The 23,044-nt window shown below is 37.8% G+C and overlaps 1 protein-coding gene across 12 annotated transcripts in view; it reads left to right on the plus strand.

Moving 5' to 3' along the window:
• Positions 1-23,044, plus strand: part of ANKS1B (ankyrin repeat and sterile alpha motif domain containing 1B) — a 746,995-nt gene that overhangs the window by 256,620 nt on the left and 467,331 nt on the right. For all 12 annotated transcript variants that reach the window (XM_073327431.1, XM_073327436.1, XM_073327427.1 and 9 more), the window contains 2 exons: positions 8,509-8,645; positions 21,490-21,658. In XM_073327431.1, coding sequence (XP_073183532.1) covers positions 8,509-8,645; positions 21,490-21,658 — 306 coding nt within the window. The remainder of the gene's footprint in view (positions 1-8,508; positions 8,646-21,489; positions 21,659-23,044) is intronic.

Below are 23,044 nucleotides of genomic sequence, written 5' to 3' on the forward strand. Positions count from 1 at the left end.
GGACAGAAACACTCCCTATGCTGGTAACTGGATGTGGTCAGTGGATAGGATCTGCCACTGTGGCTCTACGTCACTGGAGGATTCACCCATGTTGGGGGAATCTCTGCTGCCTGGATCCACCAGGTTTAAGTCCCCTTTGCTTCAGAGAACCAGGTCATATATCCAAAAAAAAAAAAAAAAAAAAAAAGCTTTATCTAAGAATTCTGTATTTGATTTAATTTTCTGTCACTGGAAATGACGCCTTTGAGTATTTTGCAAATTTTGAAGGTTAATTTAAAAATTAATTTGCTGTAGATTTTTGCAGCTCTTAAAAATCCCTGAGCTTTATGCAGACTTCATATAGTCTGTGGCCTCAGTGGGAGACTGTAAGCTCCACAAGTTGAAACACTTGATGTGAAGAATTTTTAAACGTCTCCAAGATTCACTTCTAATTTTAGTCTTTTAACTTTCTTGATTTGGCTTTGAATGTTACAAAATCCACTGGTACAGCCTACAGAATTCCTTAAATCTGGAGCTTAATTCACTGGGTTAAAGGACTTAAAAGATTCTGAAGCCCTAGAGTTTAAGAAATTGTGCTGCTGTGCTACCAAGCGGAAGATAAATTTGATGAGAGTACAGCAGTGTTAGCTAGTATATGATGTTGTTTAATTTACATTTACTAACCTGTTAGAGAAGGTTCTACATTACATGGACTATTTTGTTCTTGGCATATCTATAAAACAAGAAAAAAGACTAAGGAGATTCCCAGGAAAAAATTTTTAAAACAGAATTAAAATTGTAAAACCTGTGAGAAAATCTTACTAGGATGTTAATTATCAAAATACTTAAAATTCTGGATTTTAAAAAAAGTTTGTATATTTAGATAGGTAATGCGTACATCCACAGATACAGTAGATATTTTTTATCAGTGCTGTAAACACTCATGCTTTAATATCATAAGCCAACAACTAACAGTATTTCTTTCACCTTCCTCTGAAGCATCTTGTCCTGGCCAATGTTAGAGAGAGAATACTGAGCTAGATGGATGACTGGTTTGACCTGATATGTCAATTTCTGTGTTGCCATGAAATTCATAGTACAGAGTCAACAAATTATGTTAATTTTGACCATGTATCAGAGGCTATCCCTGTATGTATACAACAACCCCTTACACTTAACCAATATACCAATGTATAATTAACCAATGTACCAAAAGACCTCTTATGCATTTTTAATATGAAACAAAACCTCACTGTGAATACTTATACAAAAAATATTAAAATAATGATATTAAGGTTGTAAAGTCAAAATGAGAATTAAGGAAGCCGACACTTAACTATAACGTGAGTATCTTAACCTTAACCAATAGTTACCAGACTTCGAAACACTTAGTTGTTATTAAATTTCATCCTTATTGTAGAAATTTCAAGCTTCCAGATGTTTGGTTTATTTTATAATTGCAGTGTTTTTAAAAGGAGTTTTATTAAGTAATTGATACTTGTTAACACAGAAGGAAGGTTGTACATATGTAATGTTGTCTGGAAACTACATTGTGCTGTTGTACAGCAGACTGGATATAGGCGAATACTTCAGACTTTTACTTTGAAGACTGCTGAAGTCTGGTGATTACCAAGAGCAATCTCTGGAGGCTACTGTCAACTCTGCTAAAGTAGATTAGGATGGTTGACTCAGATGACATATCTCTGGTTGCATTCGGAAATGGACTGCAAATAAAGCATACCTCATCTGTCAGCCACTAAAGTTCTGACAATGCTTTCAGAACAACAAAGTCTGTCTATATATGCACTTTGCAAAATATTGTACTATATACAGGGTAGAATTCAATGGCCCAGTCCTGCTCCCACTGCAGTAAAGGGGAGTTTTGCTATTAACATAAATATGAGCACAATCAATCCTCAGTAACATCCTAGATTGTTCTCTTTGGGGTACAGTTTGCTATAGAAGATCAATAAGATGTTCCATTTTTTAATTAATTACTGATGTAATTGAACATTTTGGCATCTATAATGACATTCTTTGCTCTTCATTCACCTTCTAGAAAGCTAACAACTAGAATACCGAAACAAGGAAAATGTGCAAGGTTATGAAATGTCAGTTGTAGACAGTGCAAACATGCCATGTAAATATGCAAAAGCCAATACTAAACACTCATAATTTTGAGGTTACAAAAAACAAAAATAGGATAAATAACTGTAGCATTGTTTTGGGAAGTTCTGTTAGGCATCTACTGCTTGCAGAGGCAGAGTACCAAAAAATTATTCAGGAAATAGTGTAAATGAACAATCATCTCTCATTAGTACTTAATGAGAGAGGTCTTTTCAGACCATTGTCTGGCACTGCTAGGGTTATGCAAATTTGAAAAAAATTGCAAGGTCTATTTTTGCTTGTGGGTGATGAGAGGAAATAAAAAGTTGATAATCATCATACCCAAACTCTCAAAGATGATGCAGAAACAACTAACCAGACTCCCTGCTGCCACTGGAATGTACTTCACTGGTAATTAATTCCAAACACTATCTCAAAATAGCTACCAGATCCAGTACCAAGCTAGTTATAGCTACAAGTGCTTTCAAGAAAACAGTTGCAGCTATATATTTACTATCCAACTCAGAACAATGCTAATTCAGGTTTAAGTACATAGGAAACAAAGAAATTCAAGAGAACAAATGCATATAGTTTAGCGCAACCTGTTCTTCCCATATATCAAGTTTAGCTACTCACTGATTACATGCCTGAGTCTTCAATGTGCTCTTTTCGCATTTTCTCGAGTAATGTTTCTTGTGTCTTTAGATCCTAAAATATGTAATTTGTCCCGGTCTTTAATTCTGAGTTTTGTACCCTGGGGGTAGCTATGCATTGGTGGGGGGTGAGGATTCACCTATGGGGTTCTGCTAAGGAAGGACAGCTTTTACGTCTGAAGCCCCACACTGGTGGAGTCTGCCTGGAGGAAGTACTGAATCAGTGAAACTTCTACAAGTTTGGGAACTGCTCTGCCCAGTTTTGTGCTTGTGCTTGCTGGCTCCAGCATCTTCAGTGACTTGGGCCACTGTGCCTCCATTCCAGGGTGTTTACTATTGCTGGAAACAGCAGTCTGGCTTGCCTAATGGATCCCAAGGGATAAATCAAGCCCAAGTTGTATGGGACTCCCACTTTTTTTTTTTTTTCAGGTAAAACAAATTTTTAAACACAGCTATGTTTGAGTGCAGAATCCTGTTCTTTTTAATCACTGGTGCACTAAAGTCATCATTTTACTAATTTTTCCTTCATAGATGAATGCGCAATTCATGGATGTCTATGGAAGCCTTCATTATTGAAGGGAGTGGTTTCATTTTAGCATTCGCTGTGCTTTGCCAATGACTTCATAAAATAGTGGTAATTTCCTATAGCACTGTACAGATAATTCTGTTGAAAATCATTAAGATGAAAGTTTATGATAAAATCTTTTCAGAGCTAGTGTGGTTATTTTCTTATTTTTAATTTTTTAAAAATGTTATGACTGCCTTTGTTCTGCAACATGCTGAGTTTCAGGAATGTTTAATTTCTAAATCTAAAATTCAGAAGAGATTTGAATGTTGACAAACTATATATGGTCAGATTCACCAATATACTCTAGTTGTTTTACACAACTCCAGAGACAGTGTGACACAATACAGCTGGAAACCTGCTACCACCTAAACCGTATTTACATCTGATTTGTGTCACCAAAGCAGCACACCAGTTTATCTGGCCCCAAGATGCTATATTTAAAAACATCAGTAGAAAGCTGAGGAAAGTGTCTGATTTTAGCAATGTTGTTTGTCAAAAATTTACTGAATTGGTTAGACATTTTTTTAAACGGTATATTCAGGAATACTCAAGTGCAGCATTGTGTTTTAGAAAGGGCCTAGTTTTCTGCTTGGTACTGGCATACTTATTGCCTGCTTAATAATAATTAACAATATAATAAATAGGCACTGTATGAGTGCAATGCTGTCTATCATTTGGTTATCTTAAAATACTTGGCAAAGATGAGAATGACCTTCTGGGTCAGGAGATTTTCAATGTACAGTTGTTCCCCCACGTACAGGAAAATAAAAAACTGCTGCTGTATAAATTACATTGATACTTTGTGTACTACTGTTCATACGATAAGTTTGCTTTCTTCTAATATTGTAGCACATTAAAGGACACAGGCATCAGTGAATTTATATTTTAATTGATATTGTAAGGTCTGGTTTCCACTTGCCTGATTTCTTTATAATTCTAATTAAACCATTAATTTATTGATGTTTCCTTTTCATATGTAACAGTACATTTACATAGCAAGGGGAGAACAACATAGTTTGCAGCTGTAATAAAGAAGGCAAGCTATTTCTGATTTTTGTCATTCTGCTTTTTATAATTTTGGGGGGGAAACTGTAAATTTTCCTAGATATAAGCAACCCTAGTATGTATAAACACTAAGCAGCCACCACTAGCATGAATGAGACCTTCATTCCCTTCCATGACTTTTATTTCCTGTTGGTCTCCTGGTAGCCTATAAACTCTAGAAAAGGGTCAAATATTTCTCATATTGTTTATCATACTAGTAATAATAAGTAAGTTCCATCTTCAGTTAGACCTTTGGAGATAGTGGCCAAGATTTGCAAAAGACTGAGTGCCTATATCTCTGCTCCTAAATTGCTCAAGAATATGAGAGCTGATGGGTACTCAGTACTTTTGAAAATCAAGCGCAACTTATTTAGGTACCTTAATATGAATATAGAAGCCCAACTGTAGGCATCCATTTTGGCAGCCGAAGAAACATCCAGCTAAATATTAAACACTATTAGAAGGGCATTTAATTAAATACACCACATAATCCAAGTTTTATTTTATCTAAAGGTCATTGTGTATTTGAACGGATGTTGCAACAATTTGAATCGCTTTGGGTATTTATCTTGCAATTGTGTAAATGAAAGATACGGACGAAGAAATTAACTCCCAACCTTCTTGTTTTATGAAAAGATTAGTTATAGTGTTAATTCTTATATGTTTACTTTGTTAGAGACACGTTAGTGTATACCAAGAACTAAACTATTTTTTTACATGAACAAGATACCTGGATGACCATATTAATTATGTCTCAAAACTGTGAACTAAGGAGCAGAGAAGATTAGTGTCCCCACCTTTCTGCTGTTACATAGAACAAACTGAGGTTATACGGTAACTGTGTTAACATAATACATTTACACTTCTGTAACACTTAGCGTCGCAGAGGCATTTGACTGTCCTTCCTGACATTCTGCTTTAAAAAAAGCAGTATTCAAAAATCAAGGTAATCCAGATTAAGTGGATTTAAAACTGGTTAACTGACAGATCTCAAAGTAATTGTAAAAGTGGAATAATCATCCTGTGGGAGAGTTTCTAATTGGGTTCCACAGGGATTTGTTCTTGGTCCTGTTCAATATTTGTATCAATGATCTGGAAGAAACTCTGAAATAATTCCTGGAAAAATTCCCACATAATGATGGAGAGAGCTCAGTTATACATATAGATCTGGACTGGCTGGTAAAGTGGGTTTATTTGAACAACATGCTTTTTACCACAGCCAAGTGCAAGTTGTATATGTAGGAGCAAAGAATGTAGGTCATAATTACTTGAGTGGAGACAGTACCCTGGAATGCAGTGACACTGAAAAGGATTTAGGGATAATGGTAGGTAACCAACTGAATATGAGCCCCCTAGTGTAATTCTGTAGTTTAGAGGGCAAATGTAATCCTTTGGTACTCAAACCTGGGAATATCAAGGAGGAGTAGGAAAGTAGCATTACCCCTATATATGGCGTTAATGAGACCATTACTGGAACACCATGTCCAGTTCTGGTATCCACGCTTCAGAAAGGATGTAGAAAAATTAGAAAGGGTTCAGAAAAAAGTTGCAAGAATAATCTGAGACATGGAAAATGTGCCTCATAGTGAGAGACTTAAGAAGCTCAATCTATTTGTTTTTTTCCAAGAGAAGGTTAAGAGGTTATTTGGTTATGGTCTACAAGTACTTAAGTGGGCAAGAGATTTCTGAGGGTAGATGGCGCTTTAATATATCAGAAAAAGACATAACAAGATCAGGTGGTCAGATGCTGAAGCTTTCTAAAAGAATGCTATATCAAACAGAAGTTATGGACTTGATGCAGAAATTAGTGGATGAGTCTATGGTATGTGTTATGGAGAAGGTGGATTAGATCATAATGGTCCTTTCTCTTCTTAATTTCTGAATCACATCATATGGCTAAATTCTGTGCTAACATGCACCCCGGTGCAACAACTCAGTGAAATTAATAGGACTGCCTGGAATGTAAATCAGCAACAACAACAAAGATATTTGTTTGATCTATCTGGGTGTATGTTTATATATGCTCTAGTTTTAGAATTATTTTTTAATAATTTTGGTTATTATTTTTAATGTAAGAAAATATCTTATGGGGGCATATTTTCAGCTCTGCTTCTCTTAGTTTGTTCTGCTCATGTATCTCAAAAGGAGCAAAAAATGACCACAAACCCCTAACATGAGGGAGTTCATAGTGGGCACTGATCAGAAATGGCTTCTATGACACCCTACTTGTGAAAGCTGGTGTGTTAGGGGTAGGAGAGAACGTGACTGGCGCATGGATTATCCACTGGAGATTACTCGAATGCATGCTTGGGGACCATTGGCAGCTGGTGCATGCTAGAACAGCCCCTAGACTACTATAACTTTTCCTGGAACTGGCAGAGAATCAGACATCAGTAACTGGCTCACTGTCAGTTTAGTCTCTGGCTGCCAGCTCACTTTCCACTGGATGCAGCAGAGTCTGGCCCTACTGTTTCAAGGGTAAATTGCTTCCTTTTATCTTGAATTGCTGCACTGAAATTTATATTAGTTTGAATGTATTTACAGTTAGGGCTTTCATAAAAAAAAACTACCTAAAAATATTTTCTTTGGTCCTATTCCCAACAAACAGAAAGGGAAAATAAATTAGAGCATTATAATTATACAATAATTTATATTACAAAATAAAATTAATTCAAGGCTTTTTATTATTAATGAAACTGCATACCATATACTTAAACTAGAAAATATCTTTGCTATAGTTGAATTGGTAATGATTCTCTCTCTTTGATGGAGAAAACCCATGTGGTGCATCATTACTGGTCATCTGATGGTGGGTCATACAGTGAAAATAAAAAGCTGTTCACAATAAGGACATTGTTTATAAGAAACAACTACATATCTGATGCTTTATTCCCTTGAGAAAGGACAGAGGGTCTGAAATGTTGAGCTGTTGGGTTTTTTCAGGGTGCTTGCGTAATCGAAATACATTGTTTGTAGAATTTAGTATCTAAGAATATAAGGTTTCAGAGTAGCAGCCGTGTTAGTCTGTATTCGCAAAAAGAAAAGGAGTACTTATGGCACCTTAGAGACTAACCAATTTATTTGAACATAAGCTTTTGTGAGCTACAGCTCACTTCATCGGATGCATTGCAATAAATTGGTTAGTCTCTAAGGTACCACAAGTACTCCTTTTCTTTTTAAGAATATAAGGTATTCCAATAAACACAAAAGGACCTGATTCTTATCTACACTACTTCCAATTTATGCTGCTCTGGCAGTGTAAAGAAGATTTTAGGTGGGAATACTATATTTTTGCTCACTTCAAGGCCCCTTGCATGACTACAGTGGTGTAAACTGTGGAAGTGAGGAATCAGACCCTAGAGAGTGCACAGGTTTTACATATATTGTAGGCCTGAAGATTGCTTTTCACTGCTCTGGACCTGTAAAGCAGATTTTAAGTAGGGGTAAATTACGTTTACATTCACTTTAAGGCCAGAGCAAGGTAAAGGTGCTTTAGTGTAATTAAGAATCAGGCCGTATATGTATTTATCTTCCTAGAAATGTGTTATTACATCTCTCCCCTACTTCTCTAACAGGATTCATACTTTGATGTGTATATTTTCAGTGGTGTGTCTGTAACATTAATATACCCTAACCCACAGGAGCATATGGGCCTCAGTCCAACATAGCACTTAATCATGTACTTAATTTTAAGCATGTGAGTAGTTACACTGACTCCTGTGGGACTGCACAAATGCTTTAAATTAGGCACATGTTTAAGTACTTTACTGAATTGGTGCCTTGATGGTCTTATTACAGCAAAGCTGACTGAAAAGACCGGCAGTTGATATTTAGCCTTAGATTATTCTGATTATAAAAGCAGTATTAGGAACTGTGATGAGTAATTCAGAAAAATGAATTAAACAATATTTTTTCATTTTGTGTGCACTAATATTTAGGTACCATAGGGGGTGATATATACCAGCTTAAATGGAAAAAAAATATGTACTAAAAATATAGGATAAATATGCAGTATTTTCCTCACTGTCTGTGCTCAACAATGTTAATTTTTCAAAGTTGAAATATTGCTCTGTTTTCAAAAGTATTTTCTGATTTTAAAAGACATATACTGTTCTAGAATATGCAGTAGGTTCATCAAAATGCTATTTTTATTCACAGATAATGCACCTCAGGTAGCAATTACTGCACCAGGAACTGGTAACCATAGAAACAGCTCTACAGGCCCAACACCTGACTGCTCTCCTCCATCACCAGACACTGCACTTAAAAATATAGTAAAAGTTATACGCCCTCAGGTAGGTCATCAGAATAAACTCTCTTGTTAATTGTTTCTGATTCTGTGAACAGTTGACCGTGTGTGCACGCACATGTATGTATGCATGTACTCTGTCTCTAATAAGGACCTTTTGAATATATAAATGTAGATAATTAAAAAAATGGAGAAACTGAGACGTCCAAAATATTTTCTGACCCCGGAAAAAGATCTTGGTTATACGTGGGGAAATTAAAACCTCTGGGAATATGGTCAGAGAGATGTACAATGTCTTAAAATAATTATACAACTATTTCTTGTTACAGAATTAATGACAAATATTTTTTTTTGTTTAATGCTAGTGCTTTATTTGGCTGCCTTTAGTTTTCCCCCAAGTTTTTGTTCTCTTTTTATCCTTTTTCCAGGCCTCTTTCCCTCACTATACTTCTGTCCTCTTGATTCCATACCTTTTGGACATTATTTATTTTACTTTGTCTTATATTATGGTTGAGTCTACATAACTTTAAACTTTTCCACATATTTCTAATTCTGTGTATAGAATAGACGAAAGGGTCTTATACCTGCTTAACACTATAGTATCTAAATATCTTCCAGTAGGGCACTAAGCAACGTGACTAACATCTGTCACAAGTTATTTGTTTGTTCTCTCATCCTTTCTTCAGGAAGAGAAGCATATGCTGTGGTGTGTCTTGTTTTGGTTGTATTAATTTTTTATAAGACACATGTTGCTATGTATCTGTTACAGAAGGCAAGGTCAAAGAAATGTCTTATATTTTGAGTAGAAGGTGATGAGGTTTGTGATAGTCTTTTAGTTCTTGGAGAATTCACTCCACAGGCTGGGACCAGCTCCTCCCCCGCAGATTCTGTCTCCCGCATGGATGAGCTTTGCCCTTATTGTAGAGAACTCTGTTGTGCCAGAGAGCAAAGTTGTTGAGTACAGTCTTCATCCCAGAGCTTTAGGTGGTCTGTTAGCTAACCTGGGCCCAGGCAATGCAGTGCCATGAAAATAAGGACCTAGACTTTGAACTTGATTCAGTAGTACATGGGAAACTTGTGGAGAGACCAGAGAGGCTGAAGACTTCATGCCAAGGTATATCGTCACATTGCTATAGTCCAACTGAGAGGTGACACAGACATGAATGAGTTGATGCCATCCAAACATTGGTCCCTCGATGGTAGTGGTGTGGTTGTATGTGGTGAAAGACAGGCAGAGCTGTGTGTCATCTGCATATTGGTGCCACTTCAGTTGTCTGACCAATTCACTTAGTGGCTGCACATAGATGTTGAAAAGGACTAGAGAGACAATTGATCCTTGTGGGACTCCATGGTGAGGGTCTAGTGGTAGAGGTGAAGTTTCTCATCAGTACTCATTGGGTGCATGCCTCCAGGAATGACTCAAACCATATTAACACATTACTCTGCACCATTGCTGCCTCTCACATGAGAAGCAGTTGACATGGCTGACCGTGTCAAATGCTGCAGATAGGTCCAGAAGGTTGAGAATGGATGTCTGCCCTCCATCCACTGACAGCTGGAGATCATCCATTAGTGCCACTATCGCAGTTTCAGTTCTATGTTCTGGCCTGAATCCAGATTGTACTATGTCTAGAATATTATCTTCTTGGCCTTTTTTGCCTTTTCCCAATTGTCTCCCCCTTTTTCTATTTCTGTAGGCTCTCTCTTTCTCTATCTCTCCCCCTCTGCATCACAGTTCTATTGAAGTACCTTCTTCCCTCTTAGTTGTTTTTTCTAATCGGAGGCAGGCAGACAGGCACTGGAAATACTGTTGGAACAAGTTGTTGTGTGGTAGTTCATTGAAAATAGCATTTAAAAATCTGTTTTCATCATGATATTGCCAACAGATGGACCCAGAACATTGAATGGGATGTTCTTGTGCTAGTTCATCTTGAATAGTGTTCATAGGGACTCAGGGGAGGAGTTGTTTGGATTTAAATCAGACCCATTTACGCACTCTCAGTGTATATGGTATCAGCGCTGCTGTCATCCTACTGCAGAAGAAAAGGGGATATGGTCAGAACTTCACCATTCTTGTTAGAATGGACAGTCAAAATAACTTTAACATAATATTTAGCCACCCTTTTTGCTATGTAGAACACTTCAATAGTAGGAAGTATGTAACCTATTGGTCAGTGTGTATTTATGTGTCTGCATCTGTGACCAATCCACCGTGGAGATGGATCTGTTACAGCTCTCAGCTCCCCTTCCCCTTTTTTTTCCTGTATCTCCCTTAGATCCCTATCTGCTATGTCCCCCCCACCCTTCCTTTATCTTTCCATTTAGCTAATCTCCTCCCAACAAAACCCTACCCTAAGAATTTTTAAAAAAGAAATTGTGGAACTAACATGATGTTTGCAAAACATCACTCTGTTAATTCTGGTTATATATTTACTCCCTTTCCCCTGCCCTTTGTCTGTCTTGTCTATTAAGACTGCAAGCTCTTTTGAGCAGGGACTGTTACTCTGACTGTACAGTGCCTGTCTTGGTTGGCCTCTAGGCACTATCATAATACAAATAAATAATAATGATAATATATAATACACACAGATTAATTCATTTTAGGGGTATATTTTGTTCCCTGTTAGGGCCCCTTTACTCCATTCTGACATTGTAGAGAGGTTTTAAGGGGAACAGAAATAGCCTGCAGGGAACAGCCCCAGCACAAAAGTGGACTAAACTGCTATACCACTTTTTTCCTATTCTCTCTCCAGCATAGTGACATACTAGGGGAGTGACTGGATGGGACAGCGAGTGCTAGAATGTAAAATTCTCTGGCTGTTTGGGGCTACTGAGCTCCTGCAGCCCCTGCACTCAGAGCTGCTTTGTCCTTTTGCAAAGGCATACATCTGCCTCTGTCTTCTAGGACCCCACTTTGCCACTACCCACCCAATCCCTTCTGGATCCTTGCTTCCTTCATATTCCACTGCCTTCCCAAGTCCTCCATTCCCTCCAAAAACCTTCCCTTTACGGCTAGTCTCTAAGGTGCCACAAGTCCTCCTTTTCTTTTTGCGAATACAGACTAACACGGCTGTTACTCTGAAACCAGGCTATAGACAGGCTCCCTACACAGAAAGTTAAGAAGCTGCCTCTGATATGTGAAGGCAGCAGAAGACAGCATCCCACAGATTCCTCTGCCTGCAGACCCAGGGGCTGTGGAGGTCCTGATTTTCCTCAGAAGCAAGCTTTTCCAATTTTCACCATAATCAATAGGCTTATGCTCACTGATATCTAGAACATTCTTTGAAATTGATTCAGAGTTATCATGTTACATACGAACAAACAGAAAAATGGTATGAAGTTCAGCGTATGACTGAGTGAAGGTGAGATCCGTGATTTTTTTTCTTCTTCATTTTATTCAGACAAATTTTGCCATGGTCTAACTCCATCAAGAATTATTTTGATTACTAAACTTTAGCCTGGAAAAGGAAGTACAACTCCTGTTCATGAGTTATGCTTCTATGAAACACCAAGCTGTCACTCTGGAGTGTTCCTCTCACTCCGGAGTTACTCACAGCCCTTTGTGCTGAAAGGAATGATTGGAAACATTTTTTATAAAATGCCATGTGACATCAGAGTTTTGAATATAAATGTTTAATATTTGTGTGTTTCATAGCACATAATTGCTGGTTTCCAAACACTATCAGAGTCATTCTGTAAGTGAACAAAATCCCACTTTTGGAAACACCTTTGTAAAACTGCCATAACATAGCTTTTCGTTTTGTCTGCTTGATTTTATTTGAACCCCTTATTCTTTTATTTTCAACTTCAGTTTTGTTAGAGTGATAGGAGCTCTTGAACCTGATTCTCATTTACACTGAGCCCCCCTTACACTACTGTGGAAGTGTAAGAACCCCTTAAAATGGTCGTAAATTACATTTATGCCGACTTCAAGACTTTCTGATACTGGCAGAGTGGTGTAAAGGGGCTCTGTTTGGACTATGATTTAAAGGTGTGTTGTTAGATTGTGAAAGATAGCTTGATCTAAGTTACACCTTCTAAAACTTTAGAGTCCTTTGAGCTTTATTTTGACCACTTACCATGTACTAAAGTACATCTTGTCTTGTCTGCGCTAGAGCTGTAGAAGGTGTTAGACTGATTATATCTTTAAATCATAGTCTAAAACAAACCTAAAAGAGACTAAGCCCACATGTAAAGTCTTATGTGCATTAGTCAGCACACTGAACAAAGTACTCTGGATTACAGCAAGTCACTTGTTAATCAGCATTTGAATACAGGTATGTCTACACTGCAATTAGATACCAATGGCTGGCCCAAGCAAGCTGACTCCCAGTCTCTTGGGGCTTGGGCTGCAGAGCTGTTTAAGTGCAGTGTAGGCTTCCAGGCTTGTGCCACAGCCGGAGCTCTGGGACCCTCCCACCTTGCAGGGTCCTAGAGCCCAGATTCCAGTCTGAGACAGGAAGTCTACACTGCAATTAAACAGCCCTGCAACTTGAGCCCTGAGAGCTTGAATCAGCACTAGCCAGCTGCAGGCTTTTAATTGCCATGTAGATATACCCTAGGTGAGCCACATTCTCTTGTAATAATGTTTCTATAACGTTTCAAGACACAGATGTAAGGCTCAACCATCTCAGCATCTCCTTTTGTGAATTTGTTTTTCTTGGCCTAGCCATTTACTTGTGGAGTCTTGGGCAATAATCATGAATTTCAATTCTGAACTCTCGGAGAAACCTTTTAAAATTCTTCATTTATTAATTATAATGTATTGACTACTTTTTCTCTTCATGTCTTGCTAAGGTGGGTTTCATGTGGCTAACTGCAGTTATGGTTTTTGATGTCCAAAGTGTGGACTATTTAAAAAATGTCTCAGGCATTATCTTCCGTGAATAAATGCTCATTTTATGTGAACAGGATTGTTCCTTAACATTGTTGTCAGTGATCTGGTGTTTAATAAGTGGGGGTTGTCGGGGGGGCGGGGGGGTGGGATGGCAGAATGAATTTCAGCATTTGTGACAGGTCACATTTAGATGCAAGATTTTTTTTATCCATCTGAATATTACTGGCTAAAACTGGCTTCCTCTCACACTTGTTGTTTATATTGCTCAACTCCCAAATAACCTCCTAGAAGAATTCTTTTTAACATCATGTGTTCCGCTGATTTTGGAAGTACTGTCTTTAAAAGAATGGTAATCTCATACACTAGCAGCATATGGTGAACAAGTCTGAGTGCCAGCCATGGTCTGTCACAGCTGGCAGGTCTAGGAGCAATGTGGAGATAATTTAGGTCTTCAGAGGAGAGAGCAAATTATTTCAGTCACTGTAGAGCCTCTCTGGCTGACACAATGAGTGGCACTGATTTACATTTGCGGAGAAAATTGGATCCAAATGTTTTACAGGTAGATTCCTCCCCACTCACACAAGCATGCTATAGAAAGGTCTTTAAAAATGGCTGTGGGTAGGCAAAGGAGACATTAGAATCCCAGAAGACCATTTTCCCTCAAAAATTGGGCTAAAGCCTAAGGACTTGATCATGCTTTATGACACTACAAACATTACCAGGTATGCTGGGAAATGACTTAACATGCTTTTCCATCAATATGTAATAAGTCATTTTTAAGATGCAGCAATCATCATTAATCTGTGTTACAGTATAGCTGAGAGGTCCAAACTGAAACTGGAGTCCCATAGAGCTATGTGGTAGAAGAAAGGAACTATTATTTACCCTATTTTACAGATTGGAAACTGAGGCTCAGAGAGATTAATTGACTTGTCTAATGTCACACAAGTAGTCTGTGGTAGAGTTAATGACACTGCCAACATTTCAGCTGAAACAGTATGGGTTGTATCTCAAAGATTTTTTGAGATGTTAGCAGCCAGTTTCACAATTTTATTAACAGATAAACCACAAAGATCAATGTCACTGTTTCCCAGCACCTCAGAAATTCCTAGTAAATGCATAATATAGCTATGATTTTTTTCTATTTTTCTGACATTGAGTCAGGGTTACTTGCAGGCAAAGCTGCTGCAAAGAAAACTGGTGTTTACATTTTTTTTTGCTTGTTTCTTGCACTTTAAAAAAAAAAAGAACATAATTTGTTAGATACTGTTCTGGTGCCTCAGGCTGGTCATCCCATCCTCAGCATTACTCATCTCCACTGATTTCAACTTCCTTTAAGAGATCGATCAAAAATCATAACAGAATAGCAGGGGACAGTTAAGAAAATCTTATGAAATATCCAGTGGAACAGCCCTACACATGTGTGGAAATACTCTACTGCCAGCAGACCCATTAATATAGCATTTCATATAGAAAGAAAGAGAGAAAGAGAGAAAGAAAGAGCCAAGTTCTGTGAGATGCTGAGTACTCCCTGCAAAGTGCTGAGCTTCCCAGATTCCCATTAAAGTCAAGGTACTTAGCACCTTGCCCGATAGACCCAAAGCCTAGGCATGGATTTAGGGTACATCTCCACTGGAATAAAAGACCCACGGCTGGCCCAGTTTAGCTGACTTGGGCTTGCGGGGCTAAAAATTGCAGTGTCACATTCAGGCTCAGGCTGGAGCCTGGGCTCTGGGACCTTCCCCCTCACAGGTCCCAAAGATCAAGTTCTAAACCAAACCCAAACATCTGCACTGCAATTTTACAGCTCCACAGCCCAAGCCTGGCGAGCCCAAGTCAGCTGACCCAGGCCAGTCATGGGTGTTTAATTGCTGTAGACATAGCCTTAGTTCCTGATTCTCAGACACTTGTATTTGTTTATATGGAATTATTTTTAAACCTAAAGTGTTTACCCAAATCTACTGGGAATAGTTCAAAACCTTCCTTATCCTAGTAATACTGAAAGCAAGGACGCTTTATGAAATAGTCAAAAAAGAAATAACAGGTATGCTATTAATGTCTATTTAAAAAGCTAACAATTCATATACATATGATGGCAAGCAGAACAAAAAAAAACCTTTTGTAGTATTCTAAAATTATGTATATGAGTCATACATGTTTAGAAATAAAAGTATACTTTATAATATAGTTAGTGAGATGGCTGATAATATCTCCAGAGCAGAATATTTAGAAATCCTTGTTTAGATATTCAGTGACTACTTAACACCATTAACTAAAATATTATTAATCGTGCACATTGTAATAGACCTTCTCTTTTGACAACTCATTACAAAACATTATTCCAATTAGATGATTTTAATTAGAGCTAAGCAAATATGAAAATAAAAACATCTGTTCAATAGACAGTAGTGATGAAAAAAGAAAGCAAGCTGTTTGAGTGCATTAAAGCTTTGATCCACCCTTGGTTCAGCAAAGAATTTAAGCACATATCTAAGTTTAAGCATGTGAATAATCCTCACAATTAGTAGTGATTTGTTTAGAGAATATTGTTTCTAAATAGGTACTTTTCTCTTGTTGAAGATGAATTGCCTCTCTGGAACTGTCCTGTAGTTTTAGTTTTCTAATTCAGTGTGTACATAAGAGTCAGAGGAATTCAGAGTTATTCAGACCTCTATTTACAGTATATGGGCCCAAGCTCGTGCAGTACTGAACATCCTCAACTCTTTGGAGTCTATGATACTTGAGGATCAGGCCTGTTATAGGTAAATGGTTGAAAAGTGGATCACAGAATATGTAAAAGCCTCAATGAATAATTCAATAAACATTTTTCAGTGAATATAGTGCATATACAGTTTGTGAATATGGCGCTTTCTCAGAAGCTAAAGATCCACTGTTAATACTAATCCCATCCTTTAAAAAGGAACCAATACCCACAAAAATGCAACAGCTTTAGTGCATCAGAACAAAGTGGGTGTCACAGGAGGTATAGATAGACTGGCTCCAACCACTAGGTTGTATTATCTTAGTGGTCAGAACAGCACCAAAAGGAAGAGTCAAAGGCATAGCCGGGAGGCAAGCCAGTGGTCAGAGCCAGGAGTTCAGACATAGGCAGGGACTAGGGCTGGAGCAGAACTAGCAAGAATCAGAACAAGGGCCAGCCAAGAAGCAGGCCGAGTACGGATATAAACATGGAATACATAGAGCAGCCAGTGTGCTGCTGTTGCTACAGGGTTTAAATGATGATCTGTTGGCTTTTCTGACCAACTGGGGAGCACAGTCAGTTTGAGAGCATTTTTTGGGCCCAGCTGAGCTCACTGGGTTGCCAGGCACTGAGTCTGGAGGCAGCTGAGTTCCTGAGAGTGGGAGAGCTGCAGTAGAGCTGCTCAGAACTCATTGCTGCTCGCTGGCTGAAATTATGAAATGACAATTGGGGCCCAAGAAAGAGGAGAGAAGCATCATACATACCCTCCTTCACTCCCAGCCACTGGTGTCAAGCAAAGTGGTGGTCTGAGATAAAGCAGGGGAGGAGGGAAGAACAGCACAGCTGATTGCTGACATTTGGTTACCTCATCCAGCAGAGAAGTCAGGAAGAGGCGCTAGGATAACAAAGAGAAGAGGCACTGTGAATGCACAAGAACAGAAAGCACCGTGGATACTCCATGCACACAACAATACACAAAGGGACAATGGCAGCTGTGCCATCGTTGTGTGTATCAGTAATTTTCAGATGTCTCAGGAAGTATGCTAACACACTGTCAGGCCATCCTGAGGAAGTGTGGACCAGCTGAATGAGCAGCATGCCGGAGGTCACATTGTATTAGTTCAGAATCTCTTTAGTAGAAACAGAAGTCACTAGGAATCTTTTGATTAGCAATAAAATTAAATAAATTTAGTTTGAGTTTATTGCCTTTATAGTAGAGAATAATTTATGGTTAAAGAAATGCAAACATTTATTTATCCTTTCATTTTTTTAAAATTCCTATGACGTTATGAGGTTTCTGTTGTAGCTCCTTGGGACATATTTGCTGCTAAATACAGTATAATTACTGCCTGGTGCTCTGAATTAAGATTTTAGGCAAAAAAATCAAGATTATCAGTATGAATGCTGAAACTTGCTGCTTTTTTATCTTTAATTTTAGTCATATTTATAATTTGAGATATGAAATTGTAATAGCCATACCCATGAAAACATTAATGTAGATAATTAAAATGACAGTGTTTCTTCTATGTGTTCATTTATTTTGATGTTTGAAGAGCTAGTTATCTTGGGAGACTGGGTAATAGGACAATCAAGTCTTTCCAACTCTAGATTACTAGTTTGAACCAAACCCAGTTCAGTAGTGACTAAAAGTTGTTGCCATCTGATGACTGATGCTCTCAGTCCAGATCCTGATAAGCAGATGTACAATTAAAACACAGCTGGCACTCTTGTTGCTGCTAATATCAGTAATCAGGCCGAGAACGAAACAGGCATGTTGAGCCTTCCAGGTCAAAATTGAGGTTCATGGGAAGGCACAGGTGTGAAGCCTAAACCGTCACTGCCTATGTTGTACCTGTTCTTTGGGTAAACAGGAGTATTCTCTAGCTTCTGTGGTAATTCAGCACTTTTCATGAGCAAAAATTTCATTTTATGATTATTTACTTTGTATTTGAATAGCAAGGGGTGCAATCTACCACTTTTCTTTATTTTTCAGCTTACAAAATGCACATCTTTTTATAATGAGTGGAGAAACCATTATGCCTAGTATACTTGCCTCTTCCAAGGGATCATAAACCTATAGATGGCTCTAAACTGAGAAGGGAGAACCAAGTTAGATATCTGAATTTGTAATTGTTCTGTGTTGCTATTTTTTAGCATGTGAAATATTTTGGATCAAAAAGCTACAGAAAATTGACTTGCAATGACATTGCTTCATTTTGGACTGATGTCTTATCAAGGTTGTGATGTGGTACATATGAAAAAGGGTGTCTAGACTTTCATTGTTTCTCCACCACTGGCAATTTATAAATGGAAAAAAATATTTTTTTAAAGATATATTCTAGTTCACACAGGAACTAATTCAGGGAAGTCCTATGGACTGTGTTATTCAGCCTTTCCCCTGAGACCATGCCTCATGATGCCAATATTTTGACCCTAAGCTCCTGCAGAGGAGCTTATAGGCCATCAGTTTTCTCATAAAGAGAAATTTTGGCAGTTTTTAATTGCAGCAGATAAGGCTACCCTGTGAGTTTTCATTCTCGGTACTTCTGCTCTGACTTAATTTTGTACTAGGTAGATTTGTGCTTCTAGCCGCAACTAGCATATATTAATGAACTATTAGCAGATTGTAATAGCTTGACATTTTCTAGGACCAGGGATAAGAATCCTCTATTGTGCCACTAATGTTCAGGTGCTAGAACCATGCATAACTATACTAATTGCTGCATGCTGGCAGGTGGTTCTTGTTAGCTCCAATCTGAATATAACAGAATTAGACTGCCTGCCCCTCTAGGGAAAAGGGAACTAAAGGCTGAGCTAGAGAAGTTTCTGTAGAAGAACCCTAGGATTAGAAACAAATCTTGTTAAGTTTTCGTTTTGTTGATTTAAATAATAATGTCAAAGCCCAGGAAGAGGGTAAACTTGAGCTCTGTGTGCGTGTAGACTATATTCAAAGCAGAGTAGGAAGGTTATCTGCTTACCCATCTGTTCGTATGTTAGGTGAATTTGCAATCCCAATGTTCTGCATGCACAGGAATATTGAAGGAGTTCCAAAAATCAGTCCTTTGCATAGTTGTACTAAAAGACTCCTCGCTTAGATCTAAGTGCTCAGGCACCTTTGCCACAGTAGGGTGAAAGCACCTACATACAGACTACTGAGGCTATAGCTACTATCCATCTGCAGGTTAGGCTGCCTTATGAAAGTAATCAGACTTATTATTGGTCATTTAAAGCCGCATAAAGCGTTCCCTAAAACCAGGAAAGCATCACCCGTGGTTCCCTGCCATGCAGCCCTGCTCCAACAGTTGTGTAACATATGACCAAAAGGGAACCCTTCTGGCCTATTGTAATATCCTTCTCTCCCCTTTGCCAATTGGGATTAATGATTATGGCCCCTTAGTATCAGTGTGGGGGGAATTTAGGAGGAGGACAAATCCTAGGATCAACAAGAGATCACTTCTTATCAGATAAGTCCTGGAGACTTACTTGTGCAAAACACTCAAGTGCGTGCATCCATCCCTTTGAAATGAATGGAATACCTTTTTCAAAGATTTGTGCATGAGGTTTGCGCAGAAATTTTCAAAGAAAAGCCACTGTAGTGTATGTCATTCTAGACTAACGTGGTAAATCAGATGAGCAGTAATAGGCCAGCTGGTGGCAGTGTGGTGAATCTGCTGCTGCTGTTCTGACTGGCAACTGATATAGGACAGCCAGGAGGGGAAGGTTCCATGGCAGCTAGGAGGATGACTAGAGGCCTGGAAGAACAAAGATGGAGGTGGCTGCTCAGGGTGACTGAGTTGGAGATTCCAGAGCTGCCTAAGTGAGGTTGGGCCTGTCTCAGTTTAAGAGTAACTAGAGTCCTGTATTTTGTGTGAATAAACCAATTATACCAGACATAACTCCATGACATCAGCTTCTCTCAACAGAAGAAACTGACCTACTGCAAGGCCCCCAAATAAGAAACCTTCTTGCAACATATCCCTTTTAAACATAATTATGTCACTGCTGAATTGCATTTTAGCAAAAATAAATGGTGCACTTTTGTTGCATTTTTGTTCAGATCAGTAGTTTGGCTAAGACCCATACCAGTACCTCTTATTTAAAGCTATTTGATGCGGGAGTCTGTCCGCCTTCATGAAAATCTTCACAGCAATTACTAGCCCTAGGAAGGAGCCTTGCAAGCCATACATTATTTTTTGGATTATTAAAGAAGTTAATTCCCCTCCATAGACTGCAAACTAGTTGCAGCTGTGTGCCTATCCTTAACCTACACAACTTTTTCAGTTTTAACAGGACACAGTCAATTTATATTATGCCCAAAATTTTGCAATTGAACAAGAAATCTTTTACGAAACCTGAGTCAAATTACGTTTCAAAATTATTTTTTTTAACATTCCAATGGAAACAGTTGCTTTTTAGCAAAATACATTGTTTTCTGTATTTGTAATATAAACATTTCAACATTAATAACCTCAAAATGAAATGGGCCATAAACAAAAGTGAAAATTACTTCATTGGGCTAATTGTACTTTAGCATTTTGTGCTGAGTAAGGGGTCTGAGTAGCTACATGGCCTCAAGAAGAGCCATTGCTCCTAGGGTAATCATCTGCTACCGGCCCTCACCGGGAGCAGATTCTTTTCTTCAGATGATCTCTACATATGCTGTGCTACCCTGGCATGTTGAGAGGCTAACCAAAGCTCCACCTCCATTTTTGTACTTTCAGTTTTAATAATATAGAGTATTATACAAATAGGTGAAGGAATGAGTGTTTCCAATATATGGCTTTTAAGATGACATTGTCCCTTTAGTTCTAAATAAGCTTTTAGATCTTTGAGAGTCTTTGATTAATTAAGCTCAGCCTTGCCTGCAGTCACATTTAAGAGCCTTGCCTGTATGAATAAACATCAGGGGGCTGCCTGACCATGCTCAGTGGAATTTATTACCTATTATTACTGGTTTGTTACTTTCTAGACCATCCGTGAGATAGATCTAAATGTTTTGCAAGATATATTGTTGAGTGGAGCAAAAGCTCAGAGCCAGCTATCCAGCTGCTGAAAGGAGTGCACTTCTGTGTTTTAAAAAAGCATTACAATTAATATAGGTAAACCTGTAGAAGCATGTTATCTTCCTAAGCAAAAATTATTCTGTAATTAAGGTGACAAGTATGCAAAACTACTGTTCAGATTTTGGAGAAAAAGTTAGATCTAAGTCACCACACCTTGTCTTGTTTTTGGCTAAATAAATTTTTTAGAAAGAGATGAACTCCAATTATGTGGGGTGAATGTCAAATAATGAAGATGGGGGAAATCATCTAATGTCTGGTGTTAGTTACACTTTGAACTCTACTTTTTCAGCCCAAACAGAGAACATCAATAGTATCTTCTCTGGAATTTCACCGACTAAATCACAGCCACGATTATTTTGAAATCAACTCATCCATTGGATATGCAAGCTTTACTTCCAGTCCTTCAGTCAGTCCAGCTAATTTTTCCATTGGATCAATTGAAGAGAATGAACTTTTAGGTAAGAAAACAAATAAATTTCTTATGAAGCTAGGGAAAGGAGAGACATTGGGTACTAAATCAATTGAGCAAGATATCAGTTTTGTACTTGGAAAGGTTTTCATGAGAAGACAGAATGTAGCTTGGTAATGTTCCATATAATTTTAACAGAGTAGAAATTGGCAATATTTGTACTGAAATATTTTTCCCAACAAAAAAGTGATGCAACATCTACGTTTGACTGGGGAGGGGGAAAGTTTGACTGTGAAAGGGCAAACCTGTGTCTGACAATTTTCATGCAACTCTACAAGTGATCTGACACAATCCTACCACTATGATTAAAATATATTAGCTTTTCCTGGATTTTGGTTTTAATAAGTCTAGATTCTTTTTACATAATTGCATGAAGCATTGATATTATATGTGTGTAAAATACATTTAAGGTTTACAATTTCTGTGTGCATTGGAATAACCTAAAGTTCATATTGTGGAAGCAGGGTAAGGGAAAATAAATTGAATTAGAAATTATAACTTTGCCTCAGTAAAGATGGTGAAGGGAAGGCAAATTTCTTATTTCTACTATTGCAATAGAGTAATACTTTATTCTGTTTTAAATGTACTGTAGAGAGGTTTGTTATATATAATGTTATTCCATAAACACTATCTTTATTTAAAAGGGATTGAGGTTGGTTAAGTGTGAGATCGCCCTCCCTCCCAAAGCAAAACCTAAGAAGCAGGGAAATGCCAATTATAGGATGCTTCTTAACTGTACACCAAAGCCCGCAGAGCACATTTACACTGATAGTGACAGACTCTGTGTTATCACAAGGAACTTCCTTCTGCTTCTAGCTGATAAGAAATCACACTACAGGCAGCACATTAATCTCCCTTGCAAGACCCCAATTATGAGTTCATGCTTCCCCCATAAACACACATCAGTTCTAAATATTTGCTTATGTTCCTCAGGCTGTGATTAAGGTTTCACATTATACTATGAAGACATTTAGAATAGGAGAATGTCGTTAATATAATAGAAAAGATATGAACAAACAATCATTAATAACTTTCTTTATCACAGCCTAATTCATTCAAATGTACATTTGATAGCTGACCATGAGTTGTAATAATATGAAAAGTTTGAAATATAGGAAGCCAGACACTTGTTAGTAAATGGAGTAAAAAAAAATGTTAGATACAGGACATTTATTAAAAGTCCCATTTTTAAATTGGTTTCAATTAACTCATAAACTAAATAATGATTCAGTTGAAAATCCCTAGGGAACTGAATCTTTACTCATGGATTGAGCTGTAAATTACACTATATTTTTCATACAAAACAAAGAGGTTGAATCCTTGCTTTAAGTAAAAAGTTGAACCCATTCTTAATAAGTACAGCTGCTACCCTATC

The sequence above is a fragment of the Lepidochelys kempii genome, chromosome 1, assembly GCF_965140265.1.
Source record: "Lepidochelys kempii isolate rLepKem1 chromosome 1, rLepKem1.hap2, whole genome shotgun sequence".
NCBI lineage: Eukaryota > Metazoa > Chordata > Testudines > Cheloniidae > Lepidochelys > Lepidochelys kempii.